Here is an 18,876-nt window from a genome sequence, read left to right as displayed (position 1 = left end):
CCTTTTTTGTTTGTAAACCAGCAAAAGACTGGAAATTGGATTTTTCAGAGGGGGGAGTTTTGAACAGCCAGCATAAACGGTTGTCGTATCTAGGTCAAATATGTCAATTTCCGAATGCAACACGTAACAGTCATAATAAATGAATTAGAACCAGCATGTGCGTCATTTAAGGGTTTGGAAGTGTTTTAAATTAATAAAATATAATAAATGCATCACCATTTGATAAAAATCATTATTCTGCAGTAGTCAATATACGCATGTGCAGAGAAATTTTATTGGATTTAGAGCATGGGTTTATTCACAAAGCGAAAGAAGCATGTCATATTAGAACAAACTATAATCTTATTGTACATGTTATAAACGTGCTCAATATCCATGTCTCTTTGTTAATTGTTTACTAAAGCGTTAAACTACGGCTTCAAAACACGACAATTAATTAGCTGCCATATTTTCACATTATAACCGGCTGAGAGAAAAACAAATTGACGATTATACGATATGGATGCGTAAAAATGATTAACCTATATTTTAAACCTATAATACGAAAGCAAACGGACCTAGAAAATCCAATTGCAAGAGTTCGCTACCTTAGAATATCTATATGTCTGTTAATATCGGGTTGTATGACCGTCGGAAGTTTTTGGAGGTCACCTCGATAATTAATTTATTATAATTAGATTGGATTGATTGCATATATAATGTCTGTGACTTCTGTAAATTCTAGGTGGGAATGTTATCTGTTTTTTCTCTCTTTTTATAGCTGACTATGCGGGGGCTTTATTCATTATTGAATGCATTATGATGACATAATTATAGTTGTTAATTTCTGTGTCATCTTGTCTCTTGGCAATCATACTACATATTTTTTTATATAAATATAGCGATGTCGTTATTACGACATAGTGATGTCGTTATTACGACATAGTGATGTCGTTATTACGACAAAGGGATGTCGTTCTTACGACATAATTTTTTTATCGAATGACCCTTATCGGCTTCCGTAATAAACTCCTCAGAATCAATGGATTCGTTTTATTGTGTAATGTATGAAATGACCCTGCAATACAAATACAAATAATCAGTACAAAGAAAGATAACTCTTATCATTCTAAGTGACAATACCAAAAATACAATACTAAAATATTCCCTACTTGACAACTATGATTTTCCATGTTATTGACTTAGAAATCTATTTACAGAGAATGTTAACTATGACAAATATTGTTCTCATCAATTACACATCTATTGAGTTCTACCAAATATTCTTCCGATAGTCATTTACAGGTTTTTTCATTCAGATTAATAACATCATTGAATAAGTACACATAAAAGCAAAACGCATAGTATCATAACACAATAAGCTTGTTAAAACAAATAGTATAGCCATGCTCAAAACAAATGTTAAGTACAAAAACATTCATAATAACAGAATACAAAACCTACCTTGTATGAGGAACAAAGGTCCTGTATTTACAATATGGAATCTTCTGCATGATATACGAAAAGTATGGTCCAAATATCTGCAATAAAAGTATTAACATAACTATTTGTGTTTAGAGTTTACGTATTAAATTATCAAATCATTTAATAGTTTGAAATATATCTTAACGTACAAATATATCTTAATATATCTTAACGTACAGATTACTATTTTATCTCATTAACTAAACTGAAAACAAATATTTACAAAATGATTTACTTGACTGTGTCAATTTTGTAAAACTGATTTAAACAATATTTCCTATACGTTTATGTATTTATCTATTTCATATACCTTTTACTCTGAAATCATTCATTCTGACGATTCATACAAAATCATCTATACAATCCATTCATATCAGTATTTTCGTATGAATGTGAAATATTATGTAGAGAAAACTGACCTATTAATATATTCAAAGATGTCCACACGTATAAATATAAAAATAAATCAAAGCAGCAACACACAACTATACAATTCAAAGTATGAGTAAATTCTAACCTTACATAAGGATTTCCCTCTAAAATTACCATATATAGATACATGAAGATATGGTATGAGTGCCAATGAGACAATTCTCTATCCAAGTAACAATTTATAAAGAAAACCACTATTGGTCAATATGACGAAATTATCCAATTAGCAAAGGGAAGAGAAAGTTTCACAATACAAGCTAGTAAAACCAATAAAGGCAACAGTAGTATACCGCTGTTCGAAATTCATAAATCGATTGAGAAAAAACAAATCCGGGTTACAAACAAAAACTGAGGAAATCGCATCAAATATAAGAGGAGACTAAGACACAACAGAAATACAACATTAAAATGTAACACACACATAAACGAACTATAATATAACAATGGCCATTTTCCGGACTTGGTACAGGACATTTTAAGTAAAACAAATGGGGGGTTGAACCTGGTTTTGTGGCATGACAAATCTTCTGCTCTCATGGCAATGATAAATATAACATTAAAATGACAACATTACAATACAAATAAATGGGAGAAAATTTATTTTCTGATTACAATTTACATCCGAAAGGAAAACTCCTCCAATAAATCCTCTGGAAATACCGAGAGCTCCTCACTAGGATGCGCGGCCCTCAAATTAATTTTAAAAACTCTGAAAACAGTACAATTAAATTGGACACGTACCCTTGTAATGTGAAATGCACAAACGTTTTATTCAATTGAAAGCAGGCTTGTATTACTTGTAATAAATTTTGACGTTTATTTATTTATCAGATTTTTTTCAAATGAAAAGAAATGCTCCCTTTTAACTGACAGTTATCATTTATTTGATAATGTCTTTATCGGATATGCTGACATAGTATTACATATTCGGAATTAAGAAACACCAAAACGTGCAAATTCATTGTTCCGAATAGTTTTGATTTATTCCAAATGTATTATTTTCTCCATTTAACTTTAAAATGAATAAATGTGTACTTTTGTTATATATAACTGTATAAAGAGATATGAACGTATTATTTGTTCATAATTTTTCACTTTAATAACATGTGTAATGACATTTATTTGAGACAGCTTAAATCTGAAATTGATTGTATGTATACTTTGCATGCATGGTAATTCATTGATTTCATGAGTATGGATTAATTGCATTTTCATAATCACTGCAAATGTTACGCTGTGTGATACCTGTAGTAATAAAATACATTTAAGAATTGAATGCTTCTTTTTGTAACTTCATTGGGGTGTAAAAGCGTTGAACGAAGTACATTTCGTATGAAGCGCTTCATTCTAAAAATGTGCGCACGGTCAACGATTTTACAACCCTATGAAGTTACAAAAAGAAGCATTCAATACTTATAATTACATTTTTTAGCTAGGATCATGAAAATACGAATCTTATCAATTTTTAGCTCACCTGGCCTAAAGGGCCAAGTGAGCTTTTCCCATCACTTTGCGTCCGGCGTCCGTCGTCCGTTGTCGTCCGTCGTCGTTGTCCGTCGTCGTTAACTTTTACAAAAATCTTCTGGTAATTTTCAGGAAATTTTACTGTTTTTGGTTATTATCTTGAATATTATTATAAATAGAGATAAACTGTAAACAGCAATAATGTTCAGCAAAGTAAGATTAACAAATAAGTCAACATGACCGAAATGGTCAGTTGACCCCTTTAGGAGTTATTGCCCTTTATAGTCAATTTTTAACCATTTTTCGTAAATCTTAGTAATCTTTTACAAAAATCTTCTCCTCTGAAACTACTACACCAAATTAATCCAAACTTGGCCACAATCATTATTGGGGTATTTAGTTTAAAAAATGTGTCCGGTGACCCGGCCAACCAACCAAGATGGCCGCCATGGCTAAAATTAGAACATAGGGGTAAAATGCAGTTTTTGGCTGATAACTCAAAAACCAAAGCATTTAGAGCAAATCTGACAGGGGTAAATTGTTTATCAGGTCAAGATCTATCTGTCCTGCAGTTTTCAGATGAATCGGACAACCCGTTGTTGGGTTGCTGCCCCATAATTGGTAATTTTAAGGAAATTTTACTGTTTTGGTTATTATCTTGAATATTATTATAGATAGAGATAAACTGTAAACAGCAATAATGTTCAGCAAAGTAAGATTAACAAATAAGTCAACATGACCGAAATGGTCAGTTGACCCCTTTAGGAGTTATTACCCTTTATAGTCAATTTTTAACCATTTTTCGTAAATCTTAGTAATCTTTTACAAAAATCTTCTCCTCTGAAACTACTGGGCCAAATTAATCCAAACTTGGCCACAATCATATTTGGGGTATTTAATTGAAAAAAATGTGTCCGGTGACCCGGCCATCAAACCAAGATGGCCGCCATGGCTAAAAATAGAACATAGGGTTAAAATACAGTTTTTGGCTTATAACTCAAAAACCAAAGCATTTAGAGCAAATTTGACATTTTATAAAATTGTTAACCAGGTCAAGATCTATCTGACCTGAAATTTTCAGATGAATCGGACAACCTGTGTTGGGTTGCTGCCCCTAAATTTGTAATTTTAAGGAAATTTTACTGTTTTTGGTTATTATCTTGAATATTATTATAGATAGAGATAAACTGTAAACCATTAATGCAATAATGTACAGCAAAGTAAGATTTACAAATAAGTCAACAGGACTGAAATGGTCAATTGACCCCTAAGGAGTTATTGTCCTTTATAGTCAATTTTTAACAATTTTCATAAAATTTGTAAATTTTTACTAACATTTTCCACTGAAACTACTGGGCCAAGTTCATTATAGATAGAGATAACTGTAAGCAGCAAGAATGTTCAGTAAAGTAAGACGATGTTGTCATGAATCCATCTGGTGCCTTTGTTTAATATTCACATAGACCAAGGTGAGCGACACAGGCTCTTTAGAGCCTCTAGTTTATTTAATTCATCTGTTTTGGCCAATCAGAATAACGTATTATAATGAAACATACATCTAATGTAATTATTGTACTTTGATTCCAATGAATCTGTCCCAAAACTAAATTCCATTCACTAAAGCATGCAAATGTAATCTTTCTGACCACACAAAGAACCAACATAGTTTGTAAATATGTACGCTTTAAGGTTAACTTTATACCATATCAACCTCAGATAAAACGTAAGTAACCGATGTTAAGTCCGCCCAAACTTTGTATCTTTTAAAACTGTCTAGTAAATGTTTTATACCACTTGAATACATTACTGCATGTAGCGAAATACGCTAATAAATTATGTACCATATATAATCCTTATTTTTTAGGTAGAAAATTGTGCAATCGTTATGGAAGAAACCAACAAAGATAATTACACATACAAAATGTATAAAAATGGAATTAGCACTATTTGGAGTGATATTCCCTGCTTTCCTATATATCAACAAAACAGGAGATGTAGGAGAAAATACAAGAAAACATTTCCTTATTCAAATCATCAGAAGTTCGAAAAAGTTAGGGCTAATAGCAGTTCAAGGAAACGAAAATTTATTAAAGCTAAAAGAAAAAAGATGAGTGTAAGTACCCTTTTTATGACTGCAAAATGTGTATAAATTATAGAAAATATGTTATGACGTTGTCAGCGTCATCGTCGTCGTCCTCAAAAATTGATTTTCAAACAATAGCGAAAATAAGTAGATTTAAAAAAATGTAGATATGGGAAGGTGTGGTGTGAGTGCCAATGAGACAACTCTCAATCCAAATAACAATTTATAAAAGTAAACCATTATAGGTCAATGTACGGCCTTCAATAAATGCTAATGGAAACTATTCAATTCAAGTCACAATTAGAAAAAGTAAACCAGTTTTGGTCAAAGTGGAGCTTTAGTGCACTCCAAACAGCATGTAATGCACTTGAACTTGTTGAGCACCATACAATGACTGGCGTAAAATAATTCAAACATGAAACCAACGGTCTTCATACAAACGAGAAACGGAAAACATTAATGAACCACATTAACAAACGACAACTGCCGAACATCAGGTTCCTGACTTAGTACTGGTTCAAAAAAATGCAGCAGGTTTGAACGTTCTATCAGTTGCTAACCTTCACCCTAGCATGAGTCAGTGTTGTAACAATACAACATATAAGGACACACTATATAACATTTATTCAATTGAAAAAGACTCAACTCATCAAAATATGAATACTAACAGATATAAGACAAAAATTAGACCATGAAAACCAAATTACAAATAGTAAAATTATAAACTACAGAAATATATATCGAAGCCCAATTGCGAACCAATGTGAATTAATGGTGCCAAACAACTTGTCACGCATGGACCACCCAAAAGCTTGTTGAGACGGATCTTTAACGTGCAAAGAGGGTGGTACTCCCTGCACACGAGACCTCGAATTTAACGTCTTCTTCCGATAGACCATACTCAGTGTATGGATCTTTATAAAATTGACCCACAAATTTCGATACCACAAAAGAAATATTGGGATTAATTTTGGGGATTATTATGCTAACTGTAAGTGAATTATCAAACGTAGGGATAAAATAGGAGTAACTAAAACACTAAGATTTTCTGGTTTCCAGAGAATAACTTGGGTATAAGTCTTTGGATGTTTATAAAATTAAATATGATGAATCTAACAGTATATCTAGATTTTTAATTTTGGTTTTTATTAAGTTCCAAAAATTTAACTTTGATTTTAAAACCAAGACAATGTCCATAGTAAACGGACTATTCGCACTTTTATTTTCTATGTTCAGTGGACCGTGAAATTAGGGTCAAAATTCGAATTTAACATTTAAATTATAAAGATCATATCAAGGGAATGTGTACTGAGTTTCAGGTCGACTTTACTTCAACTTCATGAAACTATCTTGACCAAAATCTTTAACCTGAAGCGGGACAAACGGAAGAACGAACGACAAAACGGACACACAGACCGCCAACATTATGCCCAAGGTGGGGCATAAAAATGTGTTCTTTAATACGCTCTATCTTATCATGTATTTATATTCTTTTTTAAATTTTAAGCCGAGTTTTCAAGTTAGTCCAAATCGGGATCCGGAATTAGATTATATCTGATTTGAAAATATTCTTAGATAGAAACTAGGATATTTTTGCTGTCGACAAGACTTTATACAGTTTTGATGAAGACATTATTTAATACATGGATTTACCAAGATCTTTCATAACTTGGAAAAATAATATTTCGAAAGTCTTAAAAGTATTGCCATTCTCATTCAGTCAAATACAATATTGACAAATCCCTCATTTGAAATTTTTTGTATTTTTAACCAGATAAAATCAAAAGAAATGTTCTAACTAGAGTATATGATACTGGTGGACTCAAGATGCTTTATATTGAATCGTTCTGATTCACAATGACATGGATTAATAATTAATTGTTAGACCCTTAAATATTTCTCCATGGAAATTATTTTCAAAGATAAATATAGACCATATACATGATATAGTGCATATAAAATGTGGTTGATGAATAGGAATAGGATTAAACAAATTTTGCTTTTGAAGGTTATCCTTTATACGAGCAAAAAAAGCATCTCATGACCAAAATGATTTCATGAGCCAGCCTATTTGGTATAACACATTTTTAAAATTAAAATATTTTTTATCAAAAACGGTTTTGTCAGTAATTTACTGAATGTGAAGAATGTCTTTATATTTTTCTCTTTTTATAAATTTAAAGAAACATTTGATATCGAAACACATTTTCTTCAATTCTATGATGTAAATCACATGATCCCAAGCAGTTGAGTGTACCACATCCAAAACTTTGGAAGAAGTTCAACAGATCAGGCTGCGCGCTCTCTTTCTGAGGTGTCATCATTTTTTAGTCTGTACAGCAAGTTCGATTTGACAATTTTCATTGGATCCCACGACAGGGAATGTAAAGGACAAATGTAGATGAATAAAGATACTGTATAATCATGTTTCTTATTAAAACGAACATATATATAATCCGAATTCGATTATTTGTTTGATGAACACTGCATTTATTTGGATGAAATTAGGAAAAACTGTGAAAAAGTTGATGACAAACATGAGAGAAACTAAAATTGAACAATCATTGTACAACTTTGTGTTCATTTTAAAATCTTTTGTATACAGATTTTTCTTCTCAATTAGCCCAAAGGGCCCAGTAAGCTTTTCTCATCACTTTGCGTCCAGCGTACGTCGTCTGTCATCGTCAACTTTTACAAATATCTTCTCCTCTGAAACTACTGGGCCAAATTTAACCAAACTTGGCCACAATCATCATTGGGGTATTTAGTTTAAAAAAAACTTTCTGCCGACCAGACCAACAAACCGAGATGGCCGCCATGGCTAAAAATTGAATATAGGGATAAAATGAAGATTTTGGATTATATCTCTGAAACCAAAGCATTCACAGCAAATCTGATATGGGGTAAAATTGTTTATCAGGTCAAGGTCTATCTGCCCTGAAATTGAAATAAGACAATTTGTTGTCGGGTTGCTCCCCTCAATTTGTAATTTTAAGGATATTTTGCTGTTTTTGGTTATTATCTTGAATAATATTATAGAAGGAGATAAACAGTAAACAGAAATAATGGTCAGCAAAGTAAAATCTAAAAAAAAGTCAACATGACCAAAATGGCCAATTGACCCCTTAATGAGTAATAGTCCTTTATAGTAAATTTGTAACAATTTTTGTAAATTTTTGTAATCTTTTAAAAGTATTCCCTTGAAACAACTGAGACAAATGTAAGCAATGTTTCCACAATAAGCATTAGGGAAGCTAGTTTTAAAAATGTGGCCTGCCAACCAACATGATAGACATGGCTAAAAATTGAACATATTAGGGGGTAGCTCAGTTTTTTATTTATATCTTTGAAACTAAAGCAAAGGTATAACGGTTGCATTTTTTCATGCATCAATTGTAAATTAAAATACCAGGTGGGCGACACAGGCTCCTTGGAGCCTTTAGTTAATACAAAAATTATACTTAAGATATAATAAGCAGTGATAAGCATTTAAAATATGGGAGAACGTTTTCCAACCTATATCAATCAATTGAATGACATTGAAGAAAAAGAAAATGCAGACAGCTTGCAAGGTTTAAAATTTGATATCTAATTATTTCATTTTCAGTTTATTACAAGCGAAAGTCATTCGAGATTACTCATTCATTCTAAAATGAACATATGCCGAGATGAAGAAAATGAAACCAGTATGATGGCCCAAACGGAAGCTCACTCGCGAACTGGAACACCCCTATATCTTAAAAGATTAATCAAAAGAACTGAACTTGTTTTTGTTGACCTGATCAGTATGGACAGCCTTTTATCTTTTCTCTCAAATCTGGAGACAGTAGGTAAAAAGGACATTTTAGCAGTGTTTTATGGACGAGTATTGAATGCTAATATGTTAAAGAGGATGCAACCATATGACCAACTGGAAATGTTAGTAAAGGGAAGAGGTGGAATGTTAGGTAAGGAAGAACGTACAACTTTTACTTCTAAAGCTAAGTCATGTTTATACTTATACAAATGTTGTTGGGTTTTTTAAGCTCATCTGGCCAAAGGACCAAGTGAACTTTTTTCATCACTTGGTGTCCGTCTTATCGTCGTTAACTTATCCAAAAATGTCTCCTATGAAACAACTGGGTCAAATTTATCCAACTTGACCACAATCATCATTTGGGTGTCTAGTTTTAAAAGTGTGTGCGGTGACCCGGCCAACCAACGATGGCGTTTTTGGTTATTATCTTAAATATTTTTATAGATAGAGTTGAACTGTAAACAGCAATAATGTTCAGCAACGTAATATCAACAAATAAGTAACATGACCAAAATGGTCAGTTGACCCCTTAAGGAGTTATTGCCCTTTATAGTCAATTTTTATCAATTTTTCGTAATTTTTTAAATCTTTTACAAAAATTTTCTCCTCTGAAACAATTGAGACAAATTTAGCCAAACTTGTCCACAATCATCATTAGGGTAATAGTGTAATAAAGTGTCCGATGACCCCGCCAGCGAACCAAGATGACTGACATGGCAAAAAAATAGTGCATAGGGTAAAATGCAGTTTTTAGCTTATATCTTTGAAACCAAAGCTTTAAAATAATCTGAGGAGGATAAAATTGTGCATATATATTATTTGAAAAAGCATAAAGAACATGCTATGGCAATACATATTATATACATAATGTGACAAAAGACTGATAAATAAAGGCAACAGAAGTATACCGCTGTTCGAAACTCATAAATCGATAGAAAAAAAACAAATCCGTGTTACAAACTAAAACTGAGAGAAACGCATTAAATATAAAAGGAGAACGACACAACATTAAAATATAACACACAGAGAAACGAACAAAGCATTAGACAAAATCCGATTAGAATAACAAATATAACATCATTAACATATAAATACGTGAATCTGGGATAGAAAAGTACCGTAACGCGTCTTATAGTAATGTGAATTCAAACTCAAATATAAGAGGAAACAATAAAGGCAACAGTAGTATACCGCTGTTCAAAACTCGTAAATCCATGGACAAAAAAACAAAATCGGGGTAACAAACTAAAACTGAGGGAAACGCATTAAATATAAGAGAACAACGACACAAAATTAAATTGTAACACACACAGAAACGGACTAAGCATTAGAAAAAATCCTATGAGAATAACAAGTATAACATCAAAACCAAATACATGCATTTGGGATAAATAAGTACCTTGACACGTCTTATAGTATTGTGAATTCACACTTAAAAATAAGAGAAAACAAACGACACAACGGAAACACAACGTTAAAATGTAACACGCACAGAAACGAACTATAATATAACAATGGCCATATTCCTGACTTGGTACAGGACATTTTTAAAGGAAAAAATGGTGGGTTGAACCTGGTTTTGTGGCATGCCAAACCTCCCTCTTTTATGGCCAATGTGAAATGTAACATTAAAATGACAACACAACATTACAGGACTACAATATAAATAAATAGGAGAACATAATTGACAAAGAAACACACGAATAATAGCTAACAAAAGGCAACAAGTTTAAAATTTGAATACGCCAGAAGTGCATTTTGTCCACACAAGACTTACTAATGACGCCCAGATACAAAAGTTGAAAGCCGAAACAAGTACAAATTTGAACAGCATCGAGGACCTAAAGTTCAACAAAGTTGTGCCAACAACGGCCAGGGTTTTCTGTTAGGTACCATGCAGAATATCCCTATTATTTAGAATAATTTATACTTTTGCAAACTGTTAATTTTATAAAATGACTATACAAAAGATATATGATAAAACTGACGTATTAACTAATTACAGGAAACAACCTAAATACACTACATAACCCGACGAAATGCAGCACATCCGTTTAAACCTCAACGCCAAGTGATGTCATATTTGAAATTCGTACAGATTACGTTGAACAAAATGAAATCTAATTAATGTAGGCGGTGATTAATTTTCTTTACCATAATACATGAATATAATAGAAAAGACGTGAACACATTTGACAAAATCCGATGAGAAGTACAAATATAAAACGACAAAACAGAAACACAACGCTAAAATGTAACAAATACAAAAACGAACTATAATATAAAAATGGCCATATTTCTGACCTGGTACAGGACATTTTTTAAAGAAAAAAATGGTGGGTTGAACCTGGTTTTGTGGCATGTCAAACCTCCCGCTTTAATGACATAGATAAATATAACATTAAAATGACAATTTGTCTTTAAGATTTGATTACCTGCACCACCATAAAAACATAAATGTAAGGCGAAATATATGTGTGGTTCCAGTTACATATTTTTTAAAAAGAGTCGCTAGGTCGGCTATTTTTTTTTTTATCTTTTTTTTTATAAATTTTAATTTGGATTGTCAAAATCCGGAAAAAAATCGTGTGTGTACCGAAATTGTTTTTGGTATTATACATGCTCCAATATTTTTTGATGAGTGTTTTTGTATGTACTAGTTAGTTAATGGGGTTGGTCTTAGCATTTCTAATGTCCTTCAGTTACCTCAAAATAGATATAACTGGACAACATGACCATGCACGGATACTATGCTTAAGCATTTGACACGTTTATTTTGAATTAGTTCCTCGAATTTCATGTCTAATTTTTATCAATTTTCAAAACATGATACCTGATTAAAGTTCATGCAGCTGCTCTCTGTAAACGTTAAGCTCATTTATTATATTAATTGGTAAAGCATTTATATCGTGCATAATTTACTATTTCTGATATATTCTATTTATTCTCAGATAGTTTAAAGCATTTAGTTGTGTATCCTTGGTCGTAAAGTAAATATAAAATAATAATTGTTAAAGAGACAACTATCCAACAAAGTTCAGGTAAAATATTTTAAATACTTCTGGTAACAGTTGACCTAGGAATAGATGTGGGTTTTTAAATATTTCAGATGCATCTGTGTCCAACGTTTCAGAAAAAAGTTCCGAGACAGAAATAATGGAATGGTTGAAAACTGTTATTGGTTTAACAGAGGTTGAATTAAGCAAGTTTCCTGGTTTTAGATTTCTAGATGGTGACTCTCTTTTTACGTACGAAGATGTGAGATCATTTCATACAGATCTTAATATTCCAATCGGACTGGCGAGAAAAATTTTATATTTCAGAAATAATAAATGTATTGAAGCACTAAATGGAAATATTGTAAAGTGGAATGTTGAAGATGTTCGAAATTTTATATTAAGAGAAACATTTTCCCAAAAGTCACCCGAGGTTGATGAAATATGTAAGCTTATAATTGAACGTTACATTGATGGATCTGTAATGCTTTCTTATAAAGACCATAGAGAATTACAAAATGACCTGCAAAATGGTGAGAACACATTGGGAATAATATACAAAAGAATTTTTGACAGGTTTAACCGTGAAGCTGAAAAAACAACTACGGCTTCCAATTCTAATGTTCCTTTATATACACAACCGACGGGCCAAGAAGCAGATAACATATCCATGACTCAGAGAAAAGAAGAAACCGTTCAACTTGATACCAAATTAAACACCCTTGGTGCAGACTGGATTTCTTTTCTGTCAGAAAAGCTACATTTGTATCCCACAGCCAAAATTTCAGTTGGAGAGTCTCCCACAATTAAATCATGCAATTTAAATTTTTTTCATTGCGATTGGAAGAACAGAAATATTTTAGAACGACGACTAATTTTTTTTGTTTTGAGTAATGAATGTGATTTTGATATCGAAAGGGCGAAAAAATCAGTTTGGGATCTTATACGAAAGAACATGACATTATGGCAAACACATTTTTCTAAAAGAAGCAAAGATGAGTTTACAACTTCACAAACGGATGACACTTTATTTCATAACAAGCAACCATTTGCACTATCGAAATCACCACTGAAGATGCGGTTTCTCATGGAAAAGCAACTTAGTGAGATTTCAGATATTGAAAACACATTTTTATTGATAGCTAAAAGTGTGCGTCAAAAGGATGTGCACAGCTATACTTCTTTGATTGAAAAACCGTATAGAAAGAAAGGTGATTTTATAAAATACAGTTTCAGTTTCAATCCCAAACACAAATATTGGTTGTTTGATCAACAAGATTTCTCGTATGGATTTAAATTGCGAAACCTTTCGGTAAACGTTTGTGGGCAAATGCATGATGACTATCGTAAAAAATGCCATGAAGAAAAACCAATAACAGATGTATCAACAAGTACAGTACGTTTTGGTATCGATCCATATTATAGTCTCCCAGAAAAAAAATTAGAAAGTGATCACTTTTGTAGGGAATTGCCTAATGAATTTGGTAAAACATCTAAGGAAAAGATTCCAATCACAGATTTAGAAGAAAGTTTACTTTCACATGGATTAACAAGTACAGTACATTCAGATATCGAACTGCCTTACAGTCTCTCAGAAAACAAACTTGAATGTGATGAAATTGATATCGAACATTTCCCCTCTGAAACTCAAATTAATCGTAGTTTTAAACAAGATGCAACAGATATACAATACATAGAAGGATTGACAATTTTGCCAGTAGAACATGATGGATCAGCATCTTATCAATGCTTCGAATTCAAACTTGTTCCAGATATATTAATACAAAAAGGTACTGAACGAACGACAAGTTTTATTTTGAAGGAGACAATACGATTCGCGTGTGGTTGTTTAAATGCAAGAAAAAATGGAACAATTATGTTTGGTATTGGAGATTCAATAGGACAAAAAAGTATTTATAAGCATGGTGAAGTAGTTGGTATTGAAATCGATAAAATTCCAGGAGATTTTAGAGAAATATTGGCGTCATCATTAATTGATGCCATCGAGAAATGTTTTGAGGGCCATAATTGTCGTGCTGCAGCTAAATGTATAGGTGCACCGCATTTTGTGCCAATTGCATGTATAAAAAATATACAAAAAAAGTTTGTTATTGAAATTGATATAGAACCTGCACATAGTTTTTGTAAGGCTGAAATATTTAAAATCAATAGAAGGCTTATAGGTTGTGCTGGGAATGATGTTGAAAATTCCTTTGAATTATACGTAAGAGAAGGTCAAGGAACGAAGAAAAAAGTTAAAGCCGATTTGAAGTTATTCATAAGAGAGATGCCTGATATAATACAAAAACGTATTGATGACGAAAAGCAAATGATTTTATTACATCCAAGCCAATCAGCTGTATCACCTATGGACAAACTTAGAAAGTTTTTATGTAAAGGCTCAAACAAATTTGATAAATCGATTTGGCCAATACTCGTTTTAGGTAAACCTACGAATGACCAAAAGGAAAACGAACAATGGGTTAGTTCATTAAAATTCATTAAGTATTTCAGTTTTCATGCGGTTTTTGACTTTGACAATGATTCAAATTGTAATGGCTTATGTTCAGTGTATAGGAATCCAAAAACATCTATTATTCAAGATGAGGAAATCTTTGAAAAATTGTCTGGCAACAAATTAGATTTAGCAACAAAACTAGGCATACCATTTGATATGAAAACTGTCTGGATATTTTGCAACGGTCGCACAGATATACATCCTGTCAAGCCGTGTGAAAATAAATATAATTGGTCGAAATTGTATTCGGCTGGCATACGCGATGCCGTAATATTTTACAGCCAGAACGAAGTTATCCCGAAAGGAAGGGCAGTAGTTATTGTTCTACTTTTTTCCAATAATTTTGATGGATTGAAAGAGACTTTCCGAGAAATAGCTGTAAGATTTGGTTGGGAACAGATAGTCATCATTGCAACCGATAGCATATTAAGCAGATTTATAACCGAGTATGTGGAAGACAAACAACATATTCAGGAATGTGCAGTTTCAGGAAAAGGCATGACATGGGAACATATAAATTCTACATTTGTAGAAGTTATTGATTGTGAGGATCAGTGTAATGTCTATTTACCAACTGCAAGCGGAGCTAAAGTACCTGCTGATGAAAAGTTCATCGAGAGTCTGAATGAATTTCATATTTTGAGTGCAAAACAGTGTGAAATGAAACAGTTTAAGTCAGATAATGAATTAGAAGTTTTCGCATCAGAAAAAGAAATAAATTTTTACAGAGGTGAAAGAGTGGATTGGTTTAATTTTCATTTCGGAAGCCATGTTTTAAAGCGACATTGCTTCGATCGGTTAAGGAGCACCATTGATAATATTCTAAAAAATAATTCAAATTCAAATGAGCGAGAGAAAAAAATTGTATCAACAGTTATTATTGAACATGAACCTGGTGCAGGAGGCACGACTCTGTCACGACATATTCTGTGGGAGTTTCATAAAGTCTTTCGTTGCGCAATTATATCGAAAATAACAGACAGAACTGCCAAGAACATTTTAGCTCTTTGGCAACACAAAGAATCGTGTAATGCAAACCCTATATTGCTTCTTATAGACGAACTACTACCATCCGATTTGACCTTGGAAGGTTTAATACGTCAATTACACATGGAGTATCGTGAAAATCAGAGTTTAGATGGTTTGATTTGCTGTTTTCTTGTATGTCAACGAGAAAATGAAATGAATGATGAAATGTTAGATAGCAGTATGTTAGTAGATCGTCATGGATATATAATTGAACTTTTAAAACAAAAGCTAACAGACGACGAGGTCAATTGGATGCACAGACAGTATGCAAAATTAGAACGGAATAAAGCAAATGAATTTGAACTTTTAGAGTATGCTTCTTTATTATCGGCATACGTTCCTACAGCGAAACGATCACCAGCAATTTTTATTCCATTAGAATGTTGTGACGAACTAATGGGATCACACGTGACAAACACAGTGTACTGGGAGAAAAATATGTCTTCAATTTTAAAAATATTTCTTATCATTGAACAAAATGAAACCGCTAGTGGGATGCAGATACGAATGGCAAGCCCCATGCTTGCACACGCAGTTCTACAGCAAGTCCTTGACAATAAAAAGGAATGTTTAAGCGCTTTAACCCTACGATTTCTTGAGTGTTCAATTTTGCAATGTTCGTCATACGGGAAAAAAATTGTTTTAAATTTTACAAAAACAATGTTGATACGTCGACTAAAGGAAGAGTTCAGCGATGATAAAACGACAAGTTTTGCGCCATTAATTGAAGCAATTTATGAAAAGGAGGATTGGACAAATGCTGTTAATGTTTTAACAAAGTTTTTTGCTATAATGGAAGATAGCTATGTAGCTCAAACAGTAGCACGTCTTTGCTCTAAATTTAAAAATTTTGAAGAAGCGACAAACTGGGCAGACAAGGCCGTTGAAATTTCAATTGATGCAAAGGCAAAGTTCTTCTCTCATCAGATATATGCAGTTATATTAGAAGAAAAATTTATTCATGATCGCAAAAAGGTCAACTCCGTTATGCCTACAGAAGCCGTCGAATATATTGCACTAATTTTGAGAGCGTTAGATCATTTTATTATTGCTGGTAAACTAGGTAAAGGTCCTGGAGTAGCTGCTCACATTTTATATTCAATTATGGGTGTTGTTCAGTCTATTCTTAACTGTATAGAATTTATGAGGCAAAAAGTAATTTTGTCATCAGATGTTAACCTCAGGAACTATTTTGTTGACCAAAATTACCAACATGACGAAATAAAAATTTGGAATACATTAAGGCCAAAGTTACTGACATTTGAAAACGAAGGCGACAAAGCGTTTTCCGAAATGGAGGAGAGCCTCTGCTTTAATACAACATTTTACGCCCATGATAACATGACCACATATTCCAGTACGAAAAAAGAGCACAGACTTTATAAAACTGGACAATATAGATATGAAAATTATTTTAAGGAGTTTAAATCATTTTTTGGTGAAGAAAAAATGGAAATGCCAAAAAATCTTACTCCAGAACTGTTGAATAACTGGCACAGACGAAGACTACTTTATCTAAGTGGAAACTCTTACATGAACATTTGTAATATTTTACAACAGATACGTACTCGCCCAAATCAATTCAATAGTGATAATGCTATTGCACGGTGTGATGAAATAAAAGAACATCTGTCTAAAATAACCGACAAAACCCCAAAGGATTTATCAAACTTAATTTCAGTTAATATTGTTTTAGGGTTGTTAGGAGGAACCAAAAAAGATTCGACGAAACAAATTATGGCATATTGTCAACATATACTAAAAATGAGGAAGGGCTACGAATCATACGCTTATTTTTTCATTTGTTTGTTTTTATGGCCATCGGTCGAAATTGACTTTGAATATGACGACACTCTTTTTAATGACAGCTTAAGAAATTTAATTAGAAAAAAAAATGTAAAACAAGGCCGTTCTAAGGAGTCAAAAAATACGTATTTGAAAGAAGAAGAAAACATAACACAACCTACGTCACAGTTTTTTCTTAAAAATGGAAAAGGCTTCGATTCTTTCTGTTACAGGGCTGATATATTTGTAAGAGCAAAGGGTGAGGCTGAGTTTGAACCTGATAGGTGGGATGATATAACATATAAACACAATCTTAAACGTCTTGCAGGTATTCTCAAATTTGTTAATGGAAAACCGTGCATTTGTTATTCAAATGAAAAATCCAAAAGGAATCCGATCATTGAAATAAAAAAATTGCGCACTGGAAGAACAGATGACTTCTTAAGAGAAGAAGAGGTAACCTTTTTATTAGGTTTCAGTATAAAAGGACCAATTGCATTCAATGTGAAACTTTCACGGCAAGCAGATCTTGGTATGAACCAATCATCAGATGTGTCATCACACAACGTTCAGAAATTATTGGAAGATGAAACAGTTGAGTCTCTACAGGAAAAAGTGAGTCTGATTCCTGCTTTGAAGACTAAATTGAGAGATGGTCAAAATCTAAGTGAGGAAGAAGTAAGTTTTAACATTAAACTACATATATTAGGTAATTAAACGTGTTCGTTTTAACCAGTTTAAACTCTTTTTTTTTGTTTTCAAAATAAAACATTTAGTATGCTTAGAACAGAAGAATATTTTATAAAACTTAATAATGGTATGATAAGGCCAAACGTTTTCTGCAAAATGATAAGGAAAAATGTAATGATTCGTAAATTATCCTTACATATTTGTGATTTTACATATTTCGAGCTAGTTCTTTAATTGTTGCTGGGACTTCATCATTGACTTAACTAGTTAAAGTGTATGTTAATTGGATTAGAACTGATTACATTGCATAATAAATGTGTTACCCATTTTAAATGTATGGTAGCTTGTCTAGAAGAATTCTTTAAAATATATGTAATTTCGATTAAAAAAGCGTTTATTGATTATGATAAATGTAAACCACTACAGGGTACCATACGACCATACATATTAGTTAACTATGATAACATGGATAACCCAGCCTAAAAAAATGTTGAACAAATCAAAATCCAAAACATTCCTGCTTAATGAGATGAACAATTAACGAAAAACAATTATAACACAGCAACCAATGACAACCACTGGATTACAGAATCCTGACGTCGGGCAACAAATATGACAG

The 18,876-nt window shown here is 32.4% G+C and overlaps 1 protein-coding gene across 1 annotated transcript; it reads left to right on the top strand.

Annotated features, from left to right (window-relative positions):
• Nucleotides 1-16,563: 16,563 nt before the first annotated feature.
• On the top strand, nt 16,564-18,284 carry LOC143043011 (uncharacterized). The gene has a single exon (XM_076215508.1). The coding sequence runs from the start codon at nt 16,575-16,577 to the stop codon at nt 18,282-18,284; it is 1,710 nt and encodes a 569-aa protein (XP_076071623.1). The 5' UTR covers nt 16,564-16,574.
• Nucleotides 18,285-18,876: the final 592 nt, after the last annotated feature.

This window comes from Mytilus galloprovincialis, chromosome 8 (genome assembly GCF_965363235.1).
Source record: "Mytilus galloprovincialis chromosome 8, xbMytGall1.hap1.1, whole genome shotgun sequence".
Taxonomy (NCBI): Eukaryota; Metazoa; Mollusca; class Bivalvia; order Mytilida; family Mytilidae; genus Mytilus; species Mytilus galloprovincialis.
Note: the sequence above shows the minus strand (reverse complement) of the source record. Positions and strands in the feature narration are given on the sequence as shown.

Bases quoted from the DNA above. Each gene is read 5' to 3' on its own strand.
- LOC143043011 (XM_076215508.1), top strand. From the start codon at position 16,575: ATGGAAGATAGCTATGTAGCTCAAACAGTAGCACGTCTTTGCTCTAAA.